The sequence below is a fragment of the Culex quinquefasciatus genome, chromosome 2, assembly GCF_015732765.1.
Source record: "Culex quinquefasciatus strain JHB chromosome 2, VPISU_Cqui_1.0_pri_paternal, whole genome shotgun sequence".
Lineage (NCBI taxonomy): Eukaryota > Metazoa > Arthropoda > Insecta > Diptera > Culicidae > Culex > Culex quinquefasciatus.
Window position 1 is genome coordinate 86,304,597 of NC_051862.1, and position 24,870 is coordinate 86,329,466.

Consider the following 24,870-nt stretch of genomic DNA (forward strand, 5'->3'; position numbering starts at 1 on the left):
TTTGCATCATTAGTTTGTCCATATAATTTTCCATACAAATTTGGCAGCTGTTCATACAAAAATGATATGAGAAAATTCAAAATTATGTATCTTTTGATGGAATTTTCTGATCGATTTGGTGTCTTGGGCAAAGTTGTAGGTATGGATATGAACTACACTCAAAAAAAAAAAAAAAAATGAAACACGGTTAAAAATTTTTTGGTGATTTTTAATTTCACTTTTTGTCACTAAAACTTGATTTGCAAAAAAACACTATTTTTATTTTTTTTATTTTTTGATATGTTTTAGAGGACATAAAATGCCAACTTTTCAGAAATTTCCAGAATGGGCAAAAAATCTTTGACCGATTTATGATTTTTTGAATCAATGCAGATTTTTTCAAAAAATCAAAATACTGGTCGCAAAAATTTTTCAACTTCATTTTTCGATGTAAAATGGAATTTGCAATCAAAAAGTACTTCAGTGAATTTTTGATAAAGTGCACCGTTTTCAAGTTATAGCCATTTTTAGGCAACTTTTTTGAAAATAGTCGCAGTTTTTCATTTTTTAAGATTGGTGCCCATGTTTGCCCACCTTTGAAAAAAATATTTTTGAAAAGCTGAGAAAATTCTCTATATTTTGTTTTTTCGGACTTTGTTGATACGACCTACAGTTGCTGAGATATTGCCATGCAAAGGTTTAAAAACAGGAAAATTGATGTTTTCAAAGTCTCACCCAAACAACCCACCATTTTCTCATGTCGATATCTCAGCAACTATAGGTCCGATTTACAATGTTGAAATATGAAACATTCGTGAAATTTTCCGATCTTTTCGAAAAAAATATTTTCAAAAATTTAAAATCAAGACTAACATTTCAAACGGGCCAAACATTCAATATTACGCCCATTTGAAATGTTAGTCTTGATTTTAAATTTTTGAAAGTATTTTTTTCGAAAAGATCGGAAAATTTCACGAATGTTTTATATTTTAACATTGTAAATCGGACCTTTTGTTGCTGAGATATCGTCATTAGAAAATGGTGGGTTGCTTGGGTGAGACTTAGAAAACATCCATTTTATCTGTTTTTTGCCTTCCTCACTGAGGTAAGGCTATAATCCTGCTCTAAAAATGAACTTTGTATAAAAACGTCGTAGACCCACCTTCATGTATACATATCGACTCAGAATCGAAAACTGAACAAATGTCTGTGTGTATGTGTGTGTGTATGTGTGTGTGTATGTATGTATGTGACCAACAAACTAGCTCATGTTTCTCGGCACTGGCTGAACCGATTTGACCCGAACCTGTTGCATTCGACTTGGTTTAGGGTCCCATAGATCGAGTTTTATACAGATTGAAGTTTCGATAAGTAGTTCAAAAGTTATGTATAAAAATGTGTTTTCACATATATCCGGATCTCAATTAAATGTATGTAAACCATGTCCGGGTCCATCATCCGACCCATCGTTGGTTAGGTTATCAAAAGACCTTTCCAACGAGTCCAAAACATTGATGATCTGGCAACCGTCTCGAGATATGTCCACTTAAGTGATATTGATGTACTTTTTGGAAGCCGGATCTCACTTAAATGTATGTAAACTATGTCCGGATCCACCATCCGACCCATCGTTGGTTAGGTTATCAAAAGACCTTTCCAACGAGTCCAAAACATTGAAGATCTGGCAACCCTGTTTCGAGATATGGCCACTTAAGTGACACTTATGAACTTTTTGGAAGCCGGATCTCACTTAAATGTATGTAAACTATGTCCGGATCCACCATCCGACCCATCGTTGGTTAGGTTATCAAAAGACCTTTCCAACGAGTCCAAAACATTGATGATCTGGCAACCCTGTCTCGAGGTATGGCCACTTAAGTGATATTTATGTACTTTTTTATTCTGGATCTTAAAAATAGATGAAATTTTTGTACAATTCCATCACATCAGCAATTGTTGGTAATAAGTGAGGAAGGCTCCAACCACATAGGTGGATTAAGTTAGTTTTTAACCTTTGCATGGCTATATCTCAGCAACTAAGGGTCGTATCAACAAAGTCCGATAAAGCAAAATATAGAGAATTTTCTCGGCTTTTCAAAAATATTTTTTCAGATGTGGGCAAACATGGGCACCAATTTAAAAAAAAGAAAAACTGCGACTATATTCAAAAAAGTTGCCTAAAAATGGCTACAACTAAAAAACGGTGCACTTTATCAAAAATTTACTAAAGTACTTTTTGATTGCAAATTCCATTTTACATCAAAAAATGAAGTTGATAAATTTTTGCGACCAATATTTCCATTTTTTGAAAAAATCTGTATTGATTCAAAAAATCATAAATCGGTCAAAGATTTTTTGCCCATTCTGGAAATTTCTGAAAAGTTGGCATTTTATGTCCTCTAAAACATATCAAAAAATAAAAAAATAAAAAATAGTGTTTTTTTGCAAATCATATTACTTTACACCATATTACTTTGCTTGCGAATGTGGCATGAATTTCATGCAAACCAAAATCAGCTGACATGCAAGCCACGCTTCCAATTTTCAGGCAAGAATTTCACGTAAAATTTAGTTGTGTTAGTGTAGGCTGCGTTGGAAGCAAGTAGGATTGACGTGAATGCATTGTGATAGTTGCATGACTCATGTGAAATGATGTTTGGGACCAAAAATTGGCTGCTACCGGAAATTTCATGCAACTCTGTGGTGAAAGGTTTTTTGAGTGTGGTTTCACCATGTTGGTAAGCTTAACTGCACTAATTTAAGATATATTTTGATTAAATAAAACATTTTTTTCAGGATGAACACAACTTCCAGGTGAAAACTTCTACCATTCCGGAGGCCTGCGCTAGCCGACGATTCGATTCACGGAAATGGAGGAAAGCCAAGAGGAAAGCAGAGTTTGCATTTGTGAAAAAATACGATTGGATTACAACAAAATGGAACTTCAAAAGGAATCTCCCCCAACTCTCTTGCATGCATATTCTGGAGGCTGTGAAATAAATTATTCAAATCTGCCATAAAAGTGTTTTTTTTTCCTTGATATAATCCGAAACTTTCTAGTGGCCAAGTGGAATATATGTTTACATCTTAGATAAATCAATATTGAAGTCGAACATTTAACAACGAAACAGTTTTATAGCTCTGAAATCAATCTATGAAATCCATTCCTCATTTAGCCATGAGGACACAGTCACAGGAATCATCAGGACCACATCAACATCCAGCATCAAATCGTCAACATCGCAAGTTCAAGCAAATAATTCAACTTCCCCATTCTGTCAGCTGAGTCGGCAAAGTAGTAAACAACCCGAAAATAGAGTTATCTACGTGCGCATGTATTACGTGTACGTACACGAAAAAAAGTGAGGTTAAATTTTGTACCGAACAGCAAATCAAATGGTGTGCTAGTGTGCGTGAGAGCGGGCTAAGATAACTCTATAGAATTGAGAGAAGCAGAAGAAAGAGAGAGAGAGAGAGAGAGAGAGAGAGAGAGAGAGAGAGAGAGAGAGAGACAACAACATTTTTGCCTCTCCAATTTTTTTGACATTTTGCAGGGTTGGAACAAAAACAGTAGGGGCCCAGCTGGAAATCAGAAATATAAAGTCCAAATTCGGTTGTAAATCTGCTGCAAAAGCGCTGTTCGTGAAGATATCAAAACTGTTTAGCTTTTGCTCGCAGCTGTTAAAGCGCTGTTAGTGCTGTACAGTGACATGATTTAGTGCTGCTTGGTTACTTGGGAACACACGAATTTATTGTTTTGTTTATTTTCATTCACAGTCAAATTGCAGAAGGGCATTTTAGCATTTAGAACAAAAAAATGAAGTTTAAAATTACGTGTTTTTTTGTATTTTTCCCAGGAAGGTGCTGTGTCCTATCCCTCGCAGACCAGACCAAAATCCATGATAAAGCTGTCAGACAAAATCTGTCAGACCAAGACTGTCAGACCAAAGAGCAAAAAATAAACAATCTTGGTATTCGACTTAGGTGCACACGAATCAAGAAAAGAAAATTTGAAAAAGAATTTTATTTTCCCAATTCAATGACTGGGTTTGGACTGCAAAATTAAATGTATGCCAGAAAATGATTAAACAGTGTGGCCGACAATTAAATAAGCATCTAAAAGCCTTATTCATCCACTTTAATTTTTGATCACGTTTTCGATTTACACCTTAAACAGGGGTGACCAAAATAAGGCCCGCGGGCCAAACGTGGCCCGCGAGGTGATTTTTTGTGGTCCGCGGACTTATTTTGAAAGATCATGTAAAATGACCCTTTGACCCATCTTTATAATTCTATTGAAATTGGACTTGTTGAAAAATCTTTTTGCAACGATTCATCATTATAGTTGCACCTTGTTTAAAAATAAAATTATACAGTTTATACAACCTCTTCTAAAAATATTTTATTTCAGATTTCAATGTTTTTTGAGGCATGCCAATCTTATGGATATTTTGTGTTGGCCATTATTTGGTTTTATTGATTTTAATAGATTTGAACCAATTAATTCGAAGCTTTTTTGAACAAAACTTCTGGAAAAATATCATTTTTAGTCTTCGAAAATGTTGAAAAACACATAAAATAAAATCAACTGATGAATCACGGGTTAGTTTTCATAAGGTCCTATTACGGTCCAATTTACGAATTATCAAATTCAGTTATGTTTTGAATTGTTCATCTGCACGTCCTTTCAGTGCTCTTTACTCCAAAATTTTGATTTGTTTCGAACAAAAAAAAACAATTAAGTGTCGGAGGCCACGATGGTTGTTAAGACGTAGTGCAAAGTAATCAGAAAAATGTACTTTTCAAACAAACAATTTTTCACATTTGATCCGCAAGCTCATGTGAGTTCCAAATTTGGCCCGCCATTCAAAAACTTTGAGCACCCCTGACCTAAAAAATCTTGAAATTATTTATGCGGACTTCGTTCCATCATTCTCTTGATTTTTCCAAGGTTATTTGTGTGTAACAATGTTCTACAGTTGTCGAGCAGAGGACCATCCATAAACCATGTAGACACTTTTGTGTCCACGTGGTTTATGGATGGTCCCCAGACAATTTCACAAATTTCGATGTATAAACAAAAGGGGTTTGCTTGTAACCATCACGAGCTATCGCTTATTTACGCAAAAAAAAAGTTTAGAAAAAGTTGGTTGTGTAAAATAGTAGTTTATGCAACAAGTTGCAAAAAGAGTATTTTTTCAGCACGAGTCGTACATTTATCCAACGAGGTTCACCGAGTTGGATAAATACGAAGAGTGCTGAAAAAATCAAGTTTTGCAACGAGTTCCATACAACATTTTTTGCAATTCCAAAAAACACACACTGAGTGAAATTTTATGTCAAATTTTCATGTATTTTGTCAATAAATCATTTAAATCAAAAAAATGTTGAAAAGTGTTACTTTTCGAAACAAGTGCTGAAAAGTTCAATTTTTCAGCACCCATTTGAGTGCTGACAAGTAGAACTTTTCAGCATTAATTTTGAAAAGTGTAGCTATTCGATTCTGTTATTTTTGGTATAGAAAAGTAGGCTATTTTGTCGTTCAAGAATGACAGGAAAAGTAAGTAGTTTCACGACGGAATTGCAAAAAGTATTTTTTCAAACCCCATCGTCAAAATTTGTGTAATTTTCTGCTCTACTACTTTGTAGAACATTGCACTTTAAAAATAACCCTGCAAAGTTACAAAAAGGTCCTATACGCTATTGTCTTTCATATGTTTATAGAACCTATTAAAAAAAAAAATAATAATAATAAAATAACGCTAGAAATGTTCCACATTAAACTTCTCATATAAATACCGGTGAATCATGAAATTGTCCCGCCCGTGTGGATCAATCGGACCGCGCACTGGACCCACAATCCAGAGGTTGCTGGTTCGAATCCCGCGGCGGGCGCTCTAAAATTCTAAGTGTAAATATGGGTATCCGGCGCCGTCGCTCCGTGCCGTACTCAAACACTTAGGAGCCCAGGGCGGCGAAGTCCTTGTAGTTAAAAGGAAGACACTAGTGGTTGGTACTAGCAATGGTGGCCGACAGCTATAAAGTCAACTTCGAATCATGAAATTTCATGAAAACATAAAAATTAATGACAAATAAACTTACGTTAAAAATCTCGTCTGCACCATATGCTTGTCAATGGGTTTAAAATCCAGCACCGGACTGTTGTTGCTACTACTAGTTGGCTTCTCTTCCGCGTGGTCCGTTCCAACCCGAACGAGTGGCGCCACCGGCTTACGACCTCCGGCGGGCATCTCCTTCAGCATGTCCCTGTTCGGTTTGCGTGACCACACGTTGGAATCCTCTTCTCCGTCGCCATCCTTGCCATCGTCATCATCCGGGAAGAACACTCCACCGTTGTTGTCAGCGGGCTTTGCCGTTGTCGTACTGGTCGTACCGACTGCAGGTGGTGCCTCTTGAGATGTGAGCTTTGTTCCGGTTGAGGTTCCCATCTGGGTGGTGGTCCGCTTCACGGCGACATATTCCGAAGGACGCACCGGTGGTGGGTTGAAGTTTGGATCCCGGATCATCGCTCGGATGTTCTGGAGTTCTTGGAGAAGTTTGGCTTCTAGAACTCGGAACGAGGCGAGCATCTCCTCCGTGCCACACACCCCAACGAGGGTTTTGCTGATGGTGGCCTGGGCACTGGCTTCTACCTCGCCGGAAGTGATTGTGCACTGGGCTGTTTGGGTTTCGTACGGGGAGTCAGGGGTGCCATCGTCGACGTTGGTTACGTTGGTAACTGTAGTTGGGAATAAAAAGTTTAAATATTTAACCGTTTTACGTTCTTCCTTGGCAAAGAAAAAAAAAGATACAGATTTTCGTTTTCGTTGGGCCTTGCAGGCCTGCAAAATGTTTCCAACCCAGCGTACACATGAAGCAAACCAAAATGTTAGTTCACTGCTAGCATCTGACTGTAAGCCTACTGTGTCCGTTCAACCACTGCCGCCTGACTCGTGCCAGTCGGCTGCTGGAGAATAGACAAATCCAGCGAAAGCTCAACGCTGCTTTTTGATGGTGAGAGATTTGACAGCTCCCATACTAAATGTCTCGATTTTCATACTTTTTCTTAATTTTCTTCTAAAATAAAATACTTAAAATATGAAAACTATATATTTTTGGTGCCCAAAATTCCTGCTGAATCGAATGGTGTACTTATCTCAATTGCAAATTTTTCGAACAGTTTTTATTTTAATAATATTCTAGACACATTTTGTGCACCTAATCAATCAATAATTTTATCATAAATAAACATTTTATTGCTTAAAAATTGAGTTTTCCTGAGCTCCCATATTCAAATACATGGAAGCTGTCATTTCTAACACCATTGGCCACCTAGCGGCCATTTCAAACTGGATACGTCTATGAGAGACGTGAAAAAATGAGCTACACTCACTCAATTCGTGTCGTACACCCTTACCAAAAATCATGACTTTTTGAGTTCCAAATCCCACTTTTCATACGATTTTTTCAGTTCAGGTACTACAACCATAAAAATGGTTATATGGGTTGAACTGAAAAAATCGTATGAAAAGTGGGATTTGGAACTCAAAAAGTCATGATTTTTGGTAAGGGTGTATGACTGATAAAATCCTCTCTAAACATTATTTTGACTATTTTTAAACAATTGAATCATAGACTAATAAAAGACTACACAGTGGGCTCTGAACCATGACTCAACCTTTTTATGACCCCTCGGCACGACCGGTTCACTGTCAAAAATGATAGATCGAAATGTCATCAACTGGCAGCTCTGACTTTGACATGACATTTCGCGCAATGTAATTGTTTATGTTTTTGTTTTGATTCAAACGGAACAAGTTCCGGATGAGGACGGTGATTACTAGAGTGAACCATCGTCCGGGGGAATCTCGAGGGTGGTCGAATTTCTAGCGATTCACATTCCGCTGTCTGCTGAGAGATGGACGCGCCTACGCTAGAAGGTCATTCCGCGATTCGAATGGCAACTGGGCCCCACCATCGAGGGCAACAAGCAGCTCTCGATCGATTTCGGACTTTTAATCGTCATCCTCCCAGAAAACGGTCATGTGAACATCGTCGGGTTTGCCAAGCAAAGCCGGCGTATTTAGACGCGGGCCGCCTCCGGTTAGTACCGCTAGGGCAAAACCGACCTCCTTCAACCCGTAATCTTCACCCTGAGAGGCTAGAAAGTCATTAGAGACGCTATCTAGACCTCGACGTACTGCACCTACTTTAAAAACCTCAACACGGCTAAGATCTTTGCCATTAACTGCCAACTTGGCATTCCCAACCCCAGAGTTAACGTCGTCAAACAAAAATTCGTCCCCGAACCAGCTTCACCGACAAAGAGTACAACCTTCTTGGGCACCGATATGGGCGAGCTGTACGTGGGGGCAACAACTGGAACTGGCAACCAGGAAGCGAAACAACCCTCCGCTCAGATTGTCAGCAAGCAGGGGCAGGGCATTCCATCCTTGAAGTTAACAGCGGAGTTCAGCACAGTTTGTTCCAAAGGAAGTCCGGAATCGAAACCCGAAAAAAACGCGGTTACTTTATATCATATAGGTACTTGAGGGTTTATTTATGAAAGCTGTTTAAAAAAAATCACATAGTTCTTCTTGACAACTCCTCGTCCCTCTGGAAGATTTTCTTCAGCTCCAGAATGGCCTTCTTCAGCAGCTCCTTCTGGTAGGCGTTCACCTTGAGCTGACCAATTTTCTTCTCGAGATTGTGTTACCCAGGATCAGCGGCGTGGAGAAGTAGGTGGCCTTGAAAATATCCGAGCGGACGTACGCACACTCGATCACGTTCTTTTTGCCGTTCATGGCACGGTACAGGGCGAGGGCAAAACGGGTCCGGCGTAGGCCATCGAGAGCATGGCGGAACCGGCATCGGCCTCCTGAATATGTTCCGTGAGGGCGGCAATCTTATCCCGGGGAAGCTCTGGGATGCACTGAGATGATATTCTCCCCAGAATGACCTCTAGTAAATCCCGCTCTTCAACCAAACAAATATTACATATTGCACAGCTGATTGACTTTTTCGCAGCCTGCTGCCTTGATTGCAAAGCAAAACAAAAACAAACAAGATGCGCGGGTAAATCAGCACAAAACGGAATCGAAAAAGTCAGCGCTGCCAGGTCGATCTGTCATACTAGGGGCTAGCCGATGCGGTTCACCGTGGTACCCGCGGTTCACAGCTTATGAGTCATAATTTTTGGAAAATTTTGTTCGGAGTGTTTAGTCTTTAATTAGTCTATGATTGAATGGTTCTAGACTGTGCAAAACACTTAAAACAACCATAACTTATATTCAAAATTACATTTCCACGCATAAATACCAACTTTTTGTGTAAAAACGGGTTTTGTTGGCACCGCGATGAACCATCCTAGCGCAGCACGTGAAACACGACAGGCAAAAGGGAACGCATAATAAGAACTCGGTGGCCGGAAAGGCGGTCCGCAACGAATAATCATGTGAACCGAGAGAATAGGGAAAAAAACAGTCCAGCTCTTGAACAAATAAGGCGTGTTCTAAAGATTTTTATAATATTTCGTTTTTCTCAAAAAGTTAAGCAAATTTCGGGTATATAATTGATTGTATAACTTCGGATAAGTAGGTAGGTCTCGCTTGTTGCCTGATTAGGGCCGATTTTGATTTATTTGCTCTCCAAAACTAGCTCTTACTTATCCACCACGTGAGACGTGTACTGGTCACGAAAGCAGGTCAATTTACCGTATAATTGAATAATTGAGCCTGTGAGTATGATTGGCTATTCACTTTATTTTAAAACTAATTCGAAATTTGTATTTATTAGTGGCAAACTAATGCCCAACAGCGAACATTAGCACTTACAGTGAGAAACAGGCGTAGGAGGAAAACTGTTCATGTAAGTGAATTTGTAACCTAAAATTTGATATTCTAAATGCTAAATAAATTGAACTATTTTAGTTTTAAGCTGCTACACTAGAAAGCTGCTTTAAAATTCAGTTGTCCGTACCTGCTGGTCCGAACAAAACTTAAAAATGAACAACCTCACTGGCTATTGCTGCGGGATCTGCAAGGCTGCGGTGGAAAAGGACGGTGATCTGCCCTTCTGCGACCACTGCCAGCAATTCTTCCACTACGAGTGCGCGCAGCTCGAGAAGGGCGTCAAGGACGATTCCTGGAGGTGCCCCAACTGCGCGGCCGAAATGGAAGTCACCCAGGTCATCGTGAAGTTTGACGACCTGGAAAAGACCCTGCTGGAGCTGGAAGCTGAAGCGAAGCGCCAGGAGGAGAGAATCGTCGCGGAACAACAGCTGCACAAACGTCGCCTGGAGCTGCAACAGCAAACACAGCAGCGTCAACAAGAGGCCGAAAGGCAGATGCTGGCCCTTGAGCAGCAGCTCATGGAGCAACAACTCGCTGCCGAGAAGCAGTTCCAGGAACAGCAGAAGAAGAATAAAGAAGATTTCGAGGCCAAGATGGCACAACTCAAGGCCGAGGCAAAGAGTCCTAAAACAAAAAAGGAAAAGAAAATCAAGAAGTCCAAAGGGGACAAAAAGAAGCCCGATGCCTCAGGCACGGCTGGCCCCAGCGGAATCTCAACGCCGCTCCGGCATCCGGGAGTTACGATTCCAGAAGTACCCAAACCAAAACCGACTCCGATACCGGCGGACTCAGGTGAAGAGGGTAACGGCAACGAAGGAGACGAGTCCGGCTCGGACACAAGCCTAACGGGTACGGAATCCAGTTCGTCGGGCGATGAGCGGGAAAAAGAACCACCCAAGCAGCTACGGGGGCCAACGAAGGCGCAGCTTACTGCCCGCCAGTTCTTGGCCAGAAAACTGCCCGTATTCACTGGACGCTGCGAAGAGTGGCCAATGTTTATAAGCAGCTACGAGACGTCGAACCTGGCCTGCGGATTTTCGAACGTCGAGAACCTCGCCAGACTGCAAGACAGCATTCGGGAGCCAGCGTTGACCAACGTGCGCAGCCTACTGTTGCTGCCCGAGAAGGTCCCGGCGGCGATCGAAACTCTACGCATGCTGTACGGCCGGCCCGAACAGCTGCTCAACACGCTGCTGATCAAAGTACGGAAGGCCGACTCTCCCAGGTCGGATCGTCTGGAGTCGTTCATTTACTTCGGCGTCGTGGTCCAGCAGCTCGTAGACCACCTCGAGGCCACCCACATGAACGATCACCTGGTCAACCCACTGTTGATCCGAGAGCTGGTGGAGAAACTACCCGCCGGGTCGAAACTCGAATGGATTCGGTTCAAGAAGCTGAAGAAGCACGTCTCGCTCCGAACTTTCGCTGACTTCCTATCGGACATCGTGACCGACGCTAGCGAGGCCACACTGTTCACCGAACCGCAGCTGCAACATCAGCCGCAGTCTCGCAGAGACGTCAAACCAAAAGCTGGATCCAGAACGCACGAAAGCTACCTTCACACTCACGCTGCTGCGGAGAATAGCGGAGACACAAACCATGCCGGTGTAAACAACAAAAGACCATGCAGGATTTGTGATCGCACCGACCATCGAGTCCGCAACTGTGAGAAGTTCAAGCAGCTGAAATTGGAGGATCGTTTGGACGCAGTCAAGAAGTGGCAACTCTGCAAGCTGTGCCTGAATGAGCACGGGTCTGTCCGCTGCCGGATGAACTTCAGGTGCAACGTGGGAAACTGCAAGGAACGGCACAACGCACTTCTGCACAGCGACGTCCCTGCAACGGTCGTCAACTGCAACGCTCACGATGTGCGGGCCAGACAGCCGGTGATCTTCAGGATGATTCCGGTCACGCTGTACAACGGCGGCAGATCGGTCAACATTATCGCGTTTCTGGACGAGGGAGCTTCGTACACGTTGGTGGACGAGTCCATCACGAAGTTGCTGAACGTCCGCGGCGCAGTTCAACCGCTGCGCATTATGTGGACCGCTGGAGTTTCAAGGCTGGAGAAACAATCGGAGAACGTCTGCCTGTCGATCTCTGCCAGAGGGGTGTCGACTCAGTTCCAGATCAAGAACGCCCACACCGTGAACGAGCTGAAGCTTCCGGAACAAACCGTGTGCTTCGCCGACGTCGTCAAGGAGTACAATCATCTGCACGATCTCCCGGTGGCAGATTACCGCGGCGCGCCGAAGATCTTGATTGGCTTGAAGGATCTGCACCTGTACGCGCCTCTCGAGTCTCGCATCGGCGGCGCTGGAGAACCAATCGCTGTAAAGTCGAAACTTGGATGGACGATCTACGGTCCCCACGAGAACAACGCGCCAGCAGCTGGATTCGTAGGTCATCATGCTTGTCACCAAGTCTCTAACCAAGACCTGCATGATCTCCTGAAGAACCAGTACCTCCTCGAGGAAACTGGCATCTCCATGGCGCTGCTGCCGGAGTCGGACGAGGACAAGCGAGCCAGGTCGATTCTGGAGTCAACGACGGTGCGGAACGGAGATCGATACGAAACCGGCCTGTTATGGAAAGCGGACGACACAAGTTTCCCCGACAGCTACGTGATGGCGCTGAAAAGGTTGAAATCTCTGGAAAGAAAGCTGCTGAAGAACGACTCGCTGTACGACAACGTGCGGCGCCAAATCGTCGAGTATCAACAGAAGGGCTACGCGCACAAGGCCTCCCAGCAAGAACTGGCTGCGTGCGATCCGCGAAAGGTGTGGTACTTGCCGCTAAACGTGGTGACGCACCCCAAGAAGCCGGAGAAAGTACGCCTCGTGTGGGACGCGGCCGCTACTGTGGCGGGAGTCTCGCTCAACAGCCAGCTGCTCAAGGGGCCGGACATGCTGACGTCGCTTCCTTCCGTGATCTTCCGATTCCGTGAACGTCCTGTCGGATTTGGTGGTGATATCAGGGAAATGTATCACCAGCTGCGCATACGGAAGGAGGATACGAACGCCCAGAGGTTCCTGTTCCGGAACGACCCAACGGCCGAGCCTGAGGTGTACATCATGGACGTCGCCACCTTCGGGGCAACTTGTTCGCCGTGTGCCGCGCAGTTTGTGAAAAACAAGAACGCGGAGGAGTTCTCGAAGCAGTATCCCGAGGCGGCGAAGGCAATCGTGGAGAACCATTATGTCGACGACTACTACGACAGCGCGTCGACGGTCGACGAAGCGATTCAGCGGGCGAAGGAGGTCAGACTCATCCACTCGAAAGCGGGCTTCGAGATCCGCAATTGGGTGGCCAGTTCAAGCGAGGTTGTCAGCGCGCTGGGCGAGAAGGAAGCCGATCAGAAAGTTCACCTCAGCCAAAACAAGACGACCGGTTACGAACGAGTACTGGGCATTGTGTGGAACACGAGCACCGACGAGTTCTTGTTCTCGGCCGAGATGAGAGAGGATCTGGAGCGGTACTTGAAAGGAGAGCTGCGGCCCACGAAGCGGGTGGTGTCGAGCTGCGTAATGAGCCTGTTCGACCCTCAAGGTTTTCTGATCTCGTTCACGATCTTCGGGCGGATTTTGATCCAGGACTTGTGGCGGGCTGGCTGTGATTGGGACAAGGCGGTCGACGACGAAGCGTGGGAGAAATGGAAGCGCTGGGTGAGTCGCCTGCAAGAAGTTGAAGGCGTTCGAATCCCGCGGTACTACTTCCAGGGCGCGCACGATCTGAACTACGAGACGTTGGAGCTTCATGTGTTCTGCGACGCGAGTCAGTGCGCTTATGGTGCTGTCGCCTTCTTCTGGATTATGTCGTCGATGGGCCCAATCTGCGCGCTCGTGTCCGGGAAGTCAAAAGTGGCACCGCTGAAGCTGCTCAGCATCCCACGCTTGGAACTGCAGTCAGATGTGGTCGGCTCGAGACTCATGAACTTCGTGCAGGAGAACCACACCCTCAAGATTGCGGAACGATTCATCTGGTCAGACTCTGAAGTTGCTTTGTCGTGGATCCATTCTGACCAGCGAAAGTATAAGCAATTCGTTGCCTTTCGCGTCGGCGAAATTCTGACGCTGACCAAGCAGAGCGAGTGGCGGAAGGTGCCATCAAAGCTGAATCTGGCAGACATGCTCACCAAGTGGGACAAAAGCACAGTTTCGAGCCGGACGGGCCATGGTCACGAGCGCCGGAATTCATCGAAGAAGCCAAGAGACTGTGGGCCATCTCGAAGCAGCAGGTGCAGCTGAACACGCCCGAGGAGATGCGAGCGAGTGTGCTGTACCACAGCATCATTGTCACCGAGCAAATCATCGATCCTCACAACTTCTCTCGCTGGACGGTGATGGTAAGATCCGTGGCATGCCTGGCTCGATTTCGCTCCAATTGTCGCAGAAAAGCAAAGGGTTTGCCGATCGAAGCACTTCCTCTTTCGAAGGCGATGAAGGGGCTCGTGAAAAGGACCGTGCAAGCAGTTCCAGTCCCGCTGAAGAGGGAAGAATACCAGATGGCGGAAACATACTTGTGGAGATGGGCGCAAGCGGACTACTTCCCGGACGAGGTGACAACCCTTCTTAAAAACCTCGAATTCCCCGCGGACAAGAAGCTACCCCTGGAGAAGAGCAGCGTGCTGTACAAGCTGACCCCGTTCCTGGATGAGCAGAAAGTGATGCGAGTTGACGGTCGACTTGAGCGAGCTACCATGATTCCGTTTGAGGTTCGCTTTCCCGTCATCCTGCCCAAAGGTCATCCAGTGACAACGAAGCTGCTGGAGTACTATCACCAGAAGATGGGCCACGCGTACTTCGAGACGGCAATCAACGAGCTTCGGCAGCGTTTCTTCATCCCGAACCTACGAGCCGAGCTGAAGCGGGTGATGACGGCGTGCGTGAAGTGCAAGGTGGAGAAAAGCGTACCGGCGATCCCGAGAATGGCACCACTTCCAGTCCAGCGTGTGACTCCACATCAGCGGGCGTTCAGCTACACCGGGGTCGACTACTTCGGCCCAGTAGCAGTGACGGTCGGGCGGCGTTCCGAAAAGCGTTGGGTCAGCCTCTTCACGTGTTTGACCACGCGTGCCATCCATCTGGAAGTCGTGCATAGTTTGACCACACAGTCGTGCGTCATGGCTATCAGACGATTCGCTTGCCGGAGAGGAATGCCCATCGAGTTCTTCAGCGACAACGGCACGAACTTCCAGGGCGCGAGTAAGGAGATCGTACGCGTGGACGCGGAATGCAGAGAAGAGTTCACCGACGCCAGAACGAGCTGGAACTTCAACCCACCATCAGCGCCGCACATGGGCGGGGCCTGGGAGAGGCTTGTGAGGTCGGTCAAGGAAGCTCTGAAGGCGTTCGACGACGGGAGAAAGCTGACGGACGAAGTGTTGCTGACCAGTTTGGCGGAAGCGGAGGATCTCATCAACACACGTCCGCTGACGTACCTGTCAACCGAAGCAGGATCAACCGAAGCTCTCACGCCCAACCATTTCTTGCGAGGAGTGTCGACCAACGATGGAACTCAACGCGCGGAATCGACCAGTCCAGCCGAAGCTCTCCGAGACTGCTACAAGCGGTCGCAACTCCTTGCTGACTGCTTTTGGAAACGCTGGATTGCGGAGTACCTTCCAACCCTGAACCAACGGACGAAGTGGCACGCGGAGGCGGAGCCTATCGCGTGTGGAGATGTCGTCTACGTCGTGGAAGGCGCTAATCGCGGTAACTGGGTCCGGGGCATCGTGACGGAGGTCTTCAAGGGTGCCGATAGACGCATTCGGCAGGCGATGGTGAGGACATGCAGAGGAGAGCTGAAGCGGCCGGTGAGCAAACTGGCGGTGCTAGAAATCCAGGAGCGTAAAACTGGTGCGAAGGAGGCTCCACCCACCAGAGTTACGGGGCGGGGCGATGTTGGCACCGCGATGAACCATCCTAGCGCAGCACGTGAAACACGACAGGCAAAAGGGAACGCATAATAAGAACTCGGTGGCCGGAAAGGCGGTCCGCAACGAATAATCATGTGAACCGAGAGAATAGGGAAAAAAACAGTCCAGCTCTTGAACAAATAAGGCGTGTTCTAAAGATTTTTATAATATTTCGTTTTTCTCAAAAAGTTAAGCAAATTTCGGGTATATAATTGATTGTATAACTTCGGATAAGTAGGTAGGTCTCGCTTGTTGCCTGATTAGGGCCGATTTTGATTTATTTGCTCTCCAAAACTAGCTCTTACTTATCCACCACGTGAGACGTGTACTGGTCACGAAAGCAGGTCAATTTACCGTATAATTGAATAATTGAGCCTGTGAGTATGATTGGCTATTCACTTTATTTTAAAACTAATTCGAAATTTGTATTTATTAGTGGCAAACTAATGCCCAACAGCGAACATTAGCACTTACAGTGAGAAACAGGCGTAGGAGGAAAACTGTTCATGTAAGTGAATTTGTAACCTAAAATTTGATATTCTAAATGCTAAATAAATTGAACTATTTTAGTTTTAAGCTGCTACACTAGAAAGCTGCTTTAAAAATTCAGTTGTCCGTACCTGCTGGTCCGAACAGGTTTGTTTATGTCACGGTTTTGCGGTTCAGTGAATGGATCTGAAAAAATCGTGTAGGGGAGAGTGGGGAGACTTGATCCCCGGGGACGCTTGATCCCAAGCCTGTATATCGTCAGCATGTGGGTAAAACAATTAGCTTTGTTCTAGAAAGTTGTGCGAAATTGATTAAAACTTATTGTAGAAAACAAAGAAAAAAATTAAAAATGTTTAAATTGAGTTACACACATATTTCTAAAAAGTGCTGCAAAAAACTTCCAAGAGATCTTTTTTCTTTGTTTTGATAAGTATAGAAAACATTCAAAAATTATTCAAAAAAAAATTTTTTATACATGAATTGTTTGATAAACATATCAACTCCAAAACCCTTACGCATTTGACGTTAAATTTATCGTCATACTATTTTTACAATCAATTGTTTAAAAAGGTGCGTTTAGGGAGACTTAATCCCTGCATTTTTACAGTCACTGAAATCAGCCTCAAAATTAAATAATTGGGCTGGGTTTTCGTACATAGTTTCCTTTAGTATAGTTGTACATAACTTACTGCAGTTTGAACCATTTTTCAAAAGTTTTGTAAACAAAAGTTTCCAGCTTTTGTAAACATGCTCAAAAAAAAAAAAAACGAAACTATTGGCACTACGCCCCCCGGGGCATGGCCTTCCCTCTAACGTGGGATTTCTGCTCCAGCGCCTCTGACGAGACAGGAGAAACCGGGACCGACGTTTTACTTCACCATCCGATAGAAGCTCAGTGGATAAGGCGGGAATCGAACCCGCGTCTCATAGCATCATCGGGATCGGCAGCCGAAGCCGCTACCCCTGCGCCACGAGACCCACAACATGCTCAATTTCGGTCTAAAAAAGAAAATTTTAAGTTTTTAAATATTTTGCATGCTAAACTTGTTATATTTTGAACATAAACGTACAGGTTTAATGTGAAATTGCTGGAACTTATAGAAAATTAACAGTTTGGATGAATAAGAAACATTTTGCTTAAGATTTCTTACAAATGTTGAAAGGGGGATCAAATTACCCCAACATTTTGAAAATGCCGGTTTAAAATATTTTTTTAAAACGCTTGGCATGATTCGAAGAGTTTGTCTTATGAAATACCCTTATCAGCCAAACATAGTTGAATGTTTAAGCTTTCAATTCATGCAAAAAGTTCATAGCTTTGTGAGAAATTGACAGAGTTATGTGCGATTCAAAAAAAGGGGATCAAGTCTCCCCACTCTCCCCTATGCGTCGCCGATTTTAGCGTCAGGACGGTCAGGACCCCTGACCTTTTTTAGCTCTGCACACAAAAAAATATTACGGTAATGACAAAAGTAACTTACTCTTGAAATAAAAGGTAGTCAAAATTTGCTACATTAAAAGTTTTTTTCTTGTTTTGAAAATGAAAACTTTTACTGCTACAGTTTTTGAAAATCTCATTGCTTACTGATTTAAAAGTTGTAACTTTTAATCCGACTGTATAATTTCTTCATTTTATCGTTCTCGTGTAACCGTCCACGCCTAAGTCCAAAATGTAAACAAACGTTTAGGTGCAGGTGATTTCGGTGGTTAGTGAGTGGTGGTCCACGACGACAATCAACACCGAGCGTGGCCACAGCCAGGACATGGACCACGACTTGGACGCGGAAACCTTCGAAGGAGGATGGTGTTTAGGGGAAAGTTGGTTTTCAAATGGATAAGGCCAGCTTCCTACAGGACCTGCAGCTGTTTCACGACCGGAATGGGTAAGAAGGAAGCTTGGGTGTTTGGTGGCGTTTGTGATTGACTGTGTTTGTTTTTGTAGGACGCCGTCGGGATGTGTATTTGCACCGGTTGTATTCGGTGGTGGTGGCCCGGGTAGGTAGACGAGATTGAAGTTGAAGCAGATTTGCATCCGCTTTTTGAACAAGTACGATAAATTTAATTTTAACGGCGAGGAGGAGGATCCGACGGAAAAAGAAAATGACGAGAAGCCCTACGAAACGTCCATCCGTAACCTGCTCAGCTTGGGGTCTTCGGACGCGGAAGTTGACCATCCATCATCAGTAGCGTTAAATACAACAAAAAAAAAAAACGAAAACATACTGTTTTAATATTAAAATATTGTAATAAAATAAATCACATTTTTCAAAAATCATCACTGTAATGTGAAATGTTATTTATTCTTGCCATAAAAAGTTTTTTCTTATATGAAAAGTAAAAAACTTTTACCGATACAACGATTTGGTTCCAGAAATGCATGGTAGTATCAAGGGGCTGGAAACTCTAATATTACTTAGGAATACTGAGTATACTAATGATATTCCAGTATACTTGTTAGTATACTAACCGAAAAGCAATAAACTGTTAGTATATTAAGATACTCTCAGTATATTGGTAAGTATACTGGCGGTATGTAAAGGAAATAATTAGTATACTACAATATATTTTGATATACTGGTTAACATAATAAGTATAGCTCTAAGAGTTTCCAACCCCTTGGGTAGTATCAAAAACTTTCCAACTTTTATATTAAAAAGTTTGAACTTTCTACGAAAATTCACCAACGCGAACTTTCAATCCATCGAACGATCTTTTTAAATTTAGAGTATTTTTTCTTTGTGTGTGGGGCCTTGTTTGGAAAAACTTAAGGAGGTACTAGACTATGACAAAAAAAAACTCGCATTTTTTGACAGTTCGTCTGATTTGTTTGTTTGCCTGCATTTGTTTGCAAAAACGTCAGCACGATGCAAAATGGCTTTTTTACAAGGAAGTCAACAAATACAAAATAATTTTTTTTAAACCGAATTTTTAGAGAATTACTCATTGTTCTTTTCAATGACCTTTTTTTCTCTTGATTCCTAAACTTAACATTACCTAAGATGCTGTCAAAAGAAAATTGTTTGGTCATTTCATTGTTGCTTTTTAAAACTCATACCAAAATGGGACAATTATGCGTAGAACGGCAAAGAAGATCTCCAACTTATATTTTCTTTTAATTTTTAAAATGTTGAAGTTTGGTCTATTACATATATTTAAAAATATCTTCTTTAGGTATCAACACCAAAAATCAAAATCAAATTATTCGCTCTACAGCATTGCCTTGGCGTTCTCGATTGCGAGATTCCTACTCGAAACTAGGTGTCCGAAGGCTTGATTGTTGAGGCAATTGCAAGCCTCTTTTTACACCTAAGCTTCCATCCACCCCGGGATTCGAACTGACGACCTTTGGATTGTGAGTCCAACTGCCTACCAGCGACTCCACCGAGGCAGGAAACCCAGGGAGACGACTCCTACACCTGGACTGAGCTAACGACCTAACCTCTGGGTTAGACCGGGGCCAACATTTACTTCCCCGTCCGACGGAAGGCGTGATCAGACAAATCTCGTCCCAAAATTTGCCACCGGGACCTTCTGGGATCGAACCCAGGCCGACTGGGTGAGAGGCAACCACGCTTACCCCTACACCACGGTCCCGGTCAACACCGTGTTGGATAAAAAAAACTAAGTAAGTAAATTCAATTTTTGAAAGAACACTTTTGTTAAAATGACTATGGATGTACGATAAAAAGCTGGAATTCATTTTCTTCAATTGGCTAGTATGTAAGCCAGACGACTCAGTGTTTAAAAGCTGCACAAAATTTTAAATGATGCTACTAATGTGACAAACAGGTAATTGAAAGAACGTCGCCACGCCAGAACCGCGCACGCCACTTTCATTTTCAAGATTTGTTTGATCTAAAAATACCAAATAACTCAACGCATCGCGACATTCTGTGTTTGCTTGGGTCTATAAATTTAGACTAAAGATCTTCCGTTCATTCATTTATGTTTTTCTTCATTATTTATCTTAGGAATACTTCCTAATAGGGTTCAAGCATTCCCTTCTGCCGCATTAAACCGTGCAATTACACACAAACACCCTCCCTCTTGGGAACCGGTTTCGCAAATTTCGCAGAATTTTATCCATTATGTTCTTACTTTGAGGTTCAGCACCGGAAGCGCAGGTGACTGCACACAAAAGGAACCACACAGCAAAGCCCAACGGCACCTTAGTCTTCTTCCTAAAGGTCACCACGTTCCCACTGACCATGATCTTGACCCTGAACGGGGTTTGTTTTTTTTTTCCACTTTGCTTTATAATTTGCCAAAAATGGGGTACAATTTGAATTTCAAAATTTGAACACTTTCTTTGGGGACGTCGAGCGCGAACTAAACTACCTTACGATGAAGACTAACGACGACGTCCACACCGGTTGAAGTGAGAATTCAAACTAATTGAGTAGGACGGAGTAGAAACCATTTGGGAGACACTTCTTGGTGGATAAAGAGTGTTATAAAAATAATTATTTTGTTGCTTCGAATTCGAAATTTTGTTCTGCTTGTCTGTGCGTACACCCAAACTAGAGCTAAACAATGTTTAAAGCAAATTTGAAATTATTCGCTTGATACATATATCAGACATATATTTCAATTCTTGAAACACGTTTTTGAATGATTTGGCTCAAAACTCGGCTCAAACATTGTAAATAAAGGTTCAGTTATCATAAATAAAATGTTAAATAAGGAATCAATCATAAACTGAGTGGACATCTCTTTGAAAATTCTATTGAAAAATAAAAACTAGTTTTAAAGTTATGTTTTAGTATTTAATCAGTTGTTTAGGATTGGAAAATAGTAGATTGCAAACGATTTTTTGTTGAAGTTTTTTTCGTGTAGTTTCTATATTAATTACACGATGTATTTTTAGAGAACATAAGAATAAAAAAATTGGCAAGTCTAAAATAGTAGTTAATGCAACAAGTTGCAAAAAGAGGATTTTTTCTGCACTAGTCGTACATTTATCCAACGAGGTTCACCGAGTTGGATAAATACGACGAGTGATGAAAAAATCAAGTTTTGCAACGAGTTCTATACAACGTTTTTGCAATTCCGAAACCACCCTTTGAACAGAATTATAGGACAAATGTCCATGCATTGAGTCAATAAATCGTTTAAATTTAAATAATTGTTGAAAAATATAACTGTACCTAACAAGTGCTGAAAAGATCAACTAACTTTTCAGCATTTGTTTTTTATGAGTTACTATTCGATTCTATTATTGTTTAGCAACGCGCGCAGCATAAGCTGCAAATTATTGAAAAATACCTCTTTTTTCGCATGTTCAAAAATTGAAGGGGTCGTACCGCCCCTCCGTCACGAGATATCAAAAAACGGACCTCGGATTCGTGATCAGGGACAAAAGTTACCCCTTAGGACAAAGTTTCACGCAAATCGAAGAGGGGTCAGGGCAACTTTTCCCGATTTCGTGTGAGTTGGTAGAGAATTACCCTTTTGTATTATTGTATTTTTGTATTTTTGAATTGTTGTATCTTTGTATTTTTGCATTTTTGTATTTTTGTATTTTTGTATTTTTGTATTTTTGTATTTTTGTATTTTTGTATTTTTGTATTTTTGTATTTTTGTATTTTTGTATTTTTGTATTTTAGTATTTTAGTATTTTTGTATTTTTGTATTTTTGTATTTTTGTATTTTTGTATTTTTGTATTTTTGTATTTTTGTATTTTTGTATTTTTGTATTTTTGTATTTTTGTATTTTTGTATTTTTGTATTTTTGTATTTTTGTATTTTTGTATTTTTGTATTTTTGTATTTTTGTATTTTAGTATGTTTGTATTTTTGTATTTTTGTATTTTTATATTTTTATATTTTTATATTTTTGTATTTTTGTGATTAGTGCGCTGACCATGGGGACGCGCTGTCTTGTTTTGCATGCTCATTTTCATTTCTTTTGTGTCGCTGTTTGTGTGCTTGGGTGCTTGGTTATTATATATAGGTGAAGGGATTTTATTAAATGATCATTATATTGCATTATTATATTTAATTGATTATATAACCACACTATATTTTACACTTAACACATTATACAAAACACATATGAAACTGTAAACAGGAGCGTTTGGTACGGTATGTCCACGCAACCTTCCTCCCCTGTAGATTCTGTGAAATGTGATCCGTTCTCAGAGTCCTCTCTGCGGTAAACACAACGTAGTAGGGCTGGCCGCTTTAATTTTTGCCATACATTTTCGGGTGTTCTCGGATGTACTGCAATTATTAATAATGACAAGAAAAGTGCTTGTGGCGTAATCTAATCACAAGACTTTCCAGCATGCTTTCATCGGACTGGCTGCGTTTGTGTTAGATTAGATTAGATTAGATTAGTTACTATTCGATTCTGTTATTTTTGGTACAGAAAAGTATGCTGTTTCGTCGTTCAAGAATGACAGGAAAAGTTAGTAGTTTCACGACGGAATCGCAAAAAGAAATTTTGCGGGGTGAATCGAAATAAAAACAAAACAAAAATGGAGAAGATTTCTTTTCATTTACCGAATTTGGCCATATCTCTGCTTATATTGAACTTAAAATAATAATTTTATTAGGGAACTGGATTTGTAAGCTGCTCCTGCAATCTGATCGACTCGAACATTTATTAAAATGAAATGCTGGATGGTATAGGATTGAAAAATAATTGTGGGAACCTAATGGGCCAGACTCGGTTATCTGAAACCTCGATTATCCGAAGTTCGATTTTCCGAAGGTTTATTTGGGACTTCGTATAATCAAATCATGAACAAAAAAAACGTGTTTATTAACTTTTAACATGAAATTTGAACTCTGCGACCCTATTTTAGTCAAATTTGGGAAGTTAATTGCCTTAAAAATAATCAAATGCATTTTTCCAATGCTTCATCACCGCCATTTTGGCCGCCATCTTGGATTTTAAAATTCTAGTTTAGTGGTCATACTTAAGTTCAACAATCAAAAATAAAGCAAAGAAAAAAAATATTTTTTCCGTGGTTCGATTATCCGATTATCATTGCAATGTGAGAAAGGGAAGTAATTTGTGATTGTACACGGTATTGTTTTGATTCGAAGTATGTTGAGTCAACTGCTGTGGATGTACCTGAAACATCGCACAACGGGGTTTCTCTTCTCTTCAATCTTAGCTACCACCTATCTTCTGTTTCACTGATTTTCTAACGCGACTTCTGTTTACTATCCTCCATTTGATTCCGATTTTACTCATTTGATTCTCTTATTTCTCAACGCTTTTCCACTCTATTTTACCAATTGATGCTGCTGTAAAAAAACTGTCTGCTTTCCCTTAATTTGGCAGCGATGTCAATTTTGTTTATCATATGCCTTTTCTTTATTTATCTATTTGAATAATTTCTCATCTTCCCTGTAAATTGCCCTCAATACAATCTAAGCTTGTATGTAACCTCTTTTATTAACTATTGTTAATTTCTTTATCTACTTTATAAATTACTATAAGGAGCGGCCGTGGTTGACTGGTCACGGTGTTCGCTTTGTAAGCGAATGGTTCTGGGTTCGATTCCCATCTGCTCCCAACGAGAAAGTTAAGAACACATAAATTTGAAATGATGAATATGAACGAAAAATCAAAGTCGCTTGAGGCGGGGTTCGATTCTCCGTCCTTTGGAAGCAAAAATGCTAACCACTAGGCCATGACGACATGGTGAGCGTGGACTGGAATTAGGAATACTGTTACAGAGAGCGAGTTGTGGCGCTATAACCACGGCAAATAGTGTCCAGGGCATTAGTGGAAATACAATGTCCCATCCCAGAGGGTCCCGGAGTACCAAACCTTCTTAGCATGGTGCTCCCAACGAATACAACCAAAAAATCTCGGAGCGTATGGTGGTGTGTCCCCACGCTTCTTCCTCCCCTGTCGATTCAGAATTGTGTTGTTGTTCGAACACTCAGTGCTCAAACTCAACCCAATTACGAGTCATCTCTGCGATAAGGCTTTACGCAGTAGGCCTGGCCGCTTTAACGCTTATGATGTTTCAATGCAGTCTAATGCAATGGCGCACAAGAAGAGTGCTAGGCGTCATCTAACCAAAGGCACTCTCCAGGATCCCTTCGAAAGATTGGCTGCGCTAGGGTCTGATTAGGTTAGATTAGATTATCTACTTCTATCTTTCTTCTACTATTGATTCTTTACATAGTACCTATATTTTCTTCACTGTCCATTGTTTTGAAACATCAACCTTTTTCTTAAGCAAGTGAGGTTCGAGCCCTTACTCAATTTATGGAATGATTAAAGGATTAACACAAATATTACTATTGTACTTTTGAAAAACCTTTCTAAAATGCTTAGGACCAAAATATTGTAACAAAACACCGCGACAAAAGAATTAGCAACAGATAAACACGACTCAACAATAGGGAAGACTCCAGGAGAAAACAATACACAGTAAATAACAATTAGTTTTCAAATTCAAACTATAAATAAAACATTTTTCGCTTGAATAAATGCTGATAGGCACACTTTAAATGGTTAGGCGCTTATACTAACATCAAACCCTACGTAATGTAGGGTAGAGTAGTCATCAATGAGACACGGGGAACAATGACAAAATGGCTCTCACAAGTCGTAGTTTCAATCAATCAGGCTCATATTTTGGGGAAAGGTGTGTCTACTAGATATACA

The 24,870-nt window shown here is 42.0% G+C and overlaps 1 protein-coding gene across 2 annotated transcripts in view; it reads right to left on the reverse strand.

Annotated features, from left to right (window-relative positions):
• Nucleotides 1-20,635, reverse strand: part of LOC6037713 — a 22,187-nt gene extending 1,552 nt beyond the window's left edge. The window contains exons 1-2 of one of the 2 annotated variants that reach the window (XM_038258530.1): nucleotides 20,335-20,635; nucleotides 6,082-6,718 (exon numbers count right to left, since the gene is read on the reverse strand). In XM_038258530.1, coding sequence (XP_038114458.1) covers nucleotides 6,082-6,718; nucleotides 20,335-20,446 — 749 coding nt within the window. In that variant the 5' untranslated portion in view covers nucleotides 20,447-20,635. Of the gene's footprint in view, nucleotides 1-6,081; nucleotides 6,719-6,848; nucleotides 6,886-20,334 lie in introns of those variants that run through there. The other variant, XM_038258531.1, reaches the window with a different exon arrangement.
• Nucleotides 20,636-24,870: the final 4,235 nt, after the last annotated feature.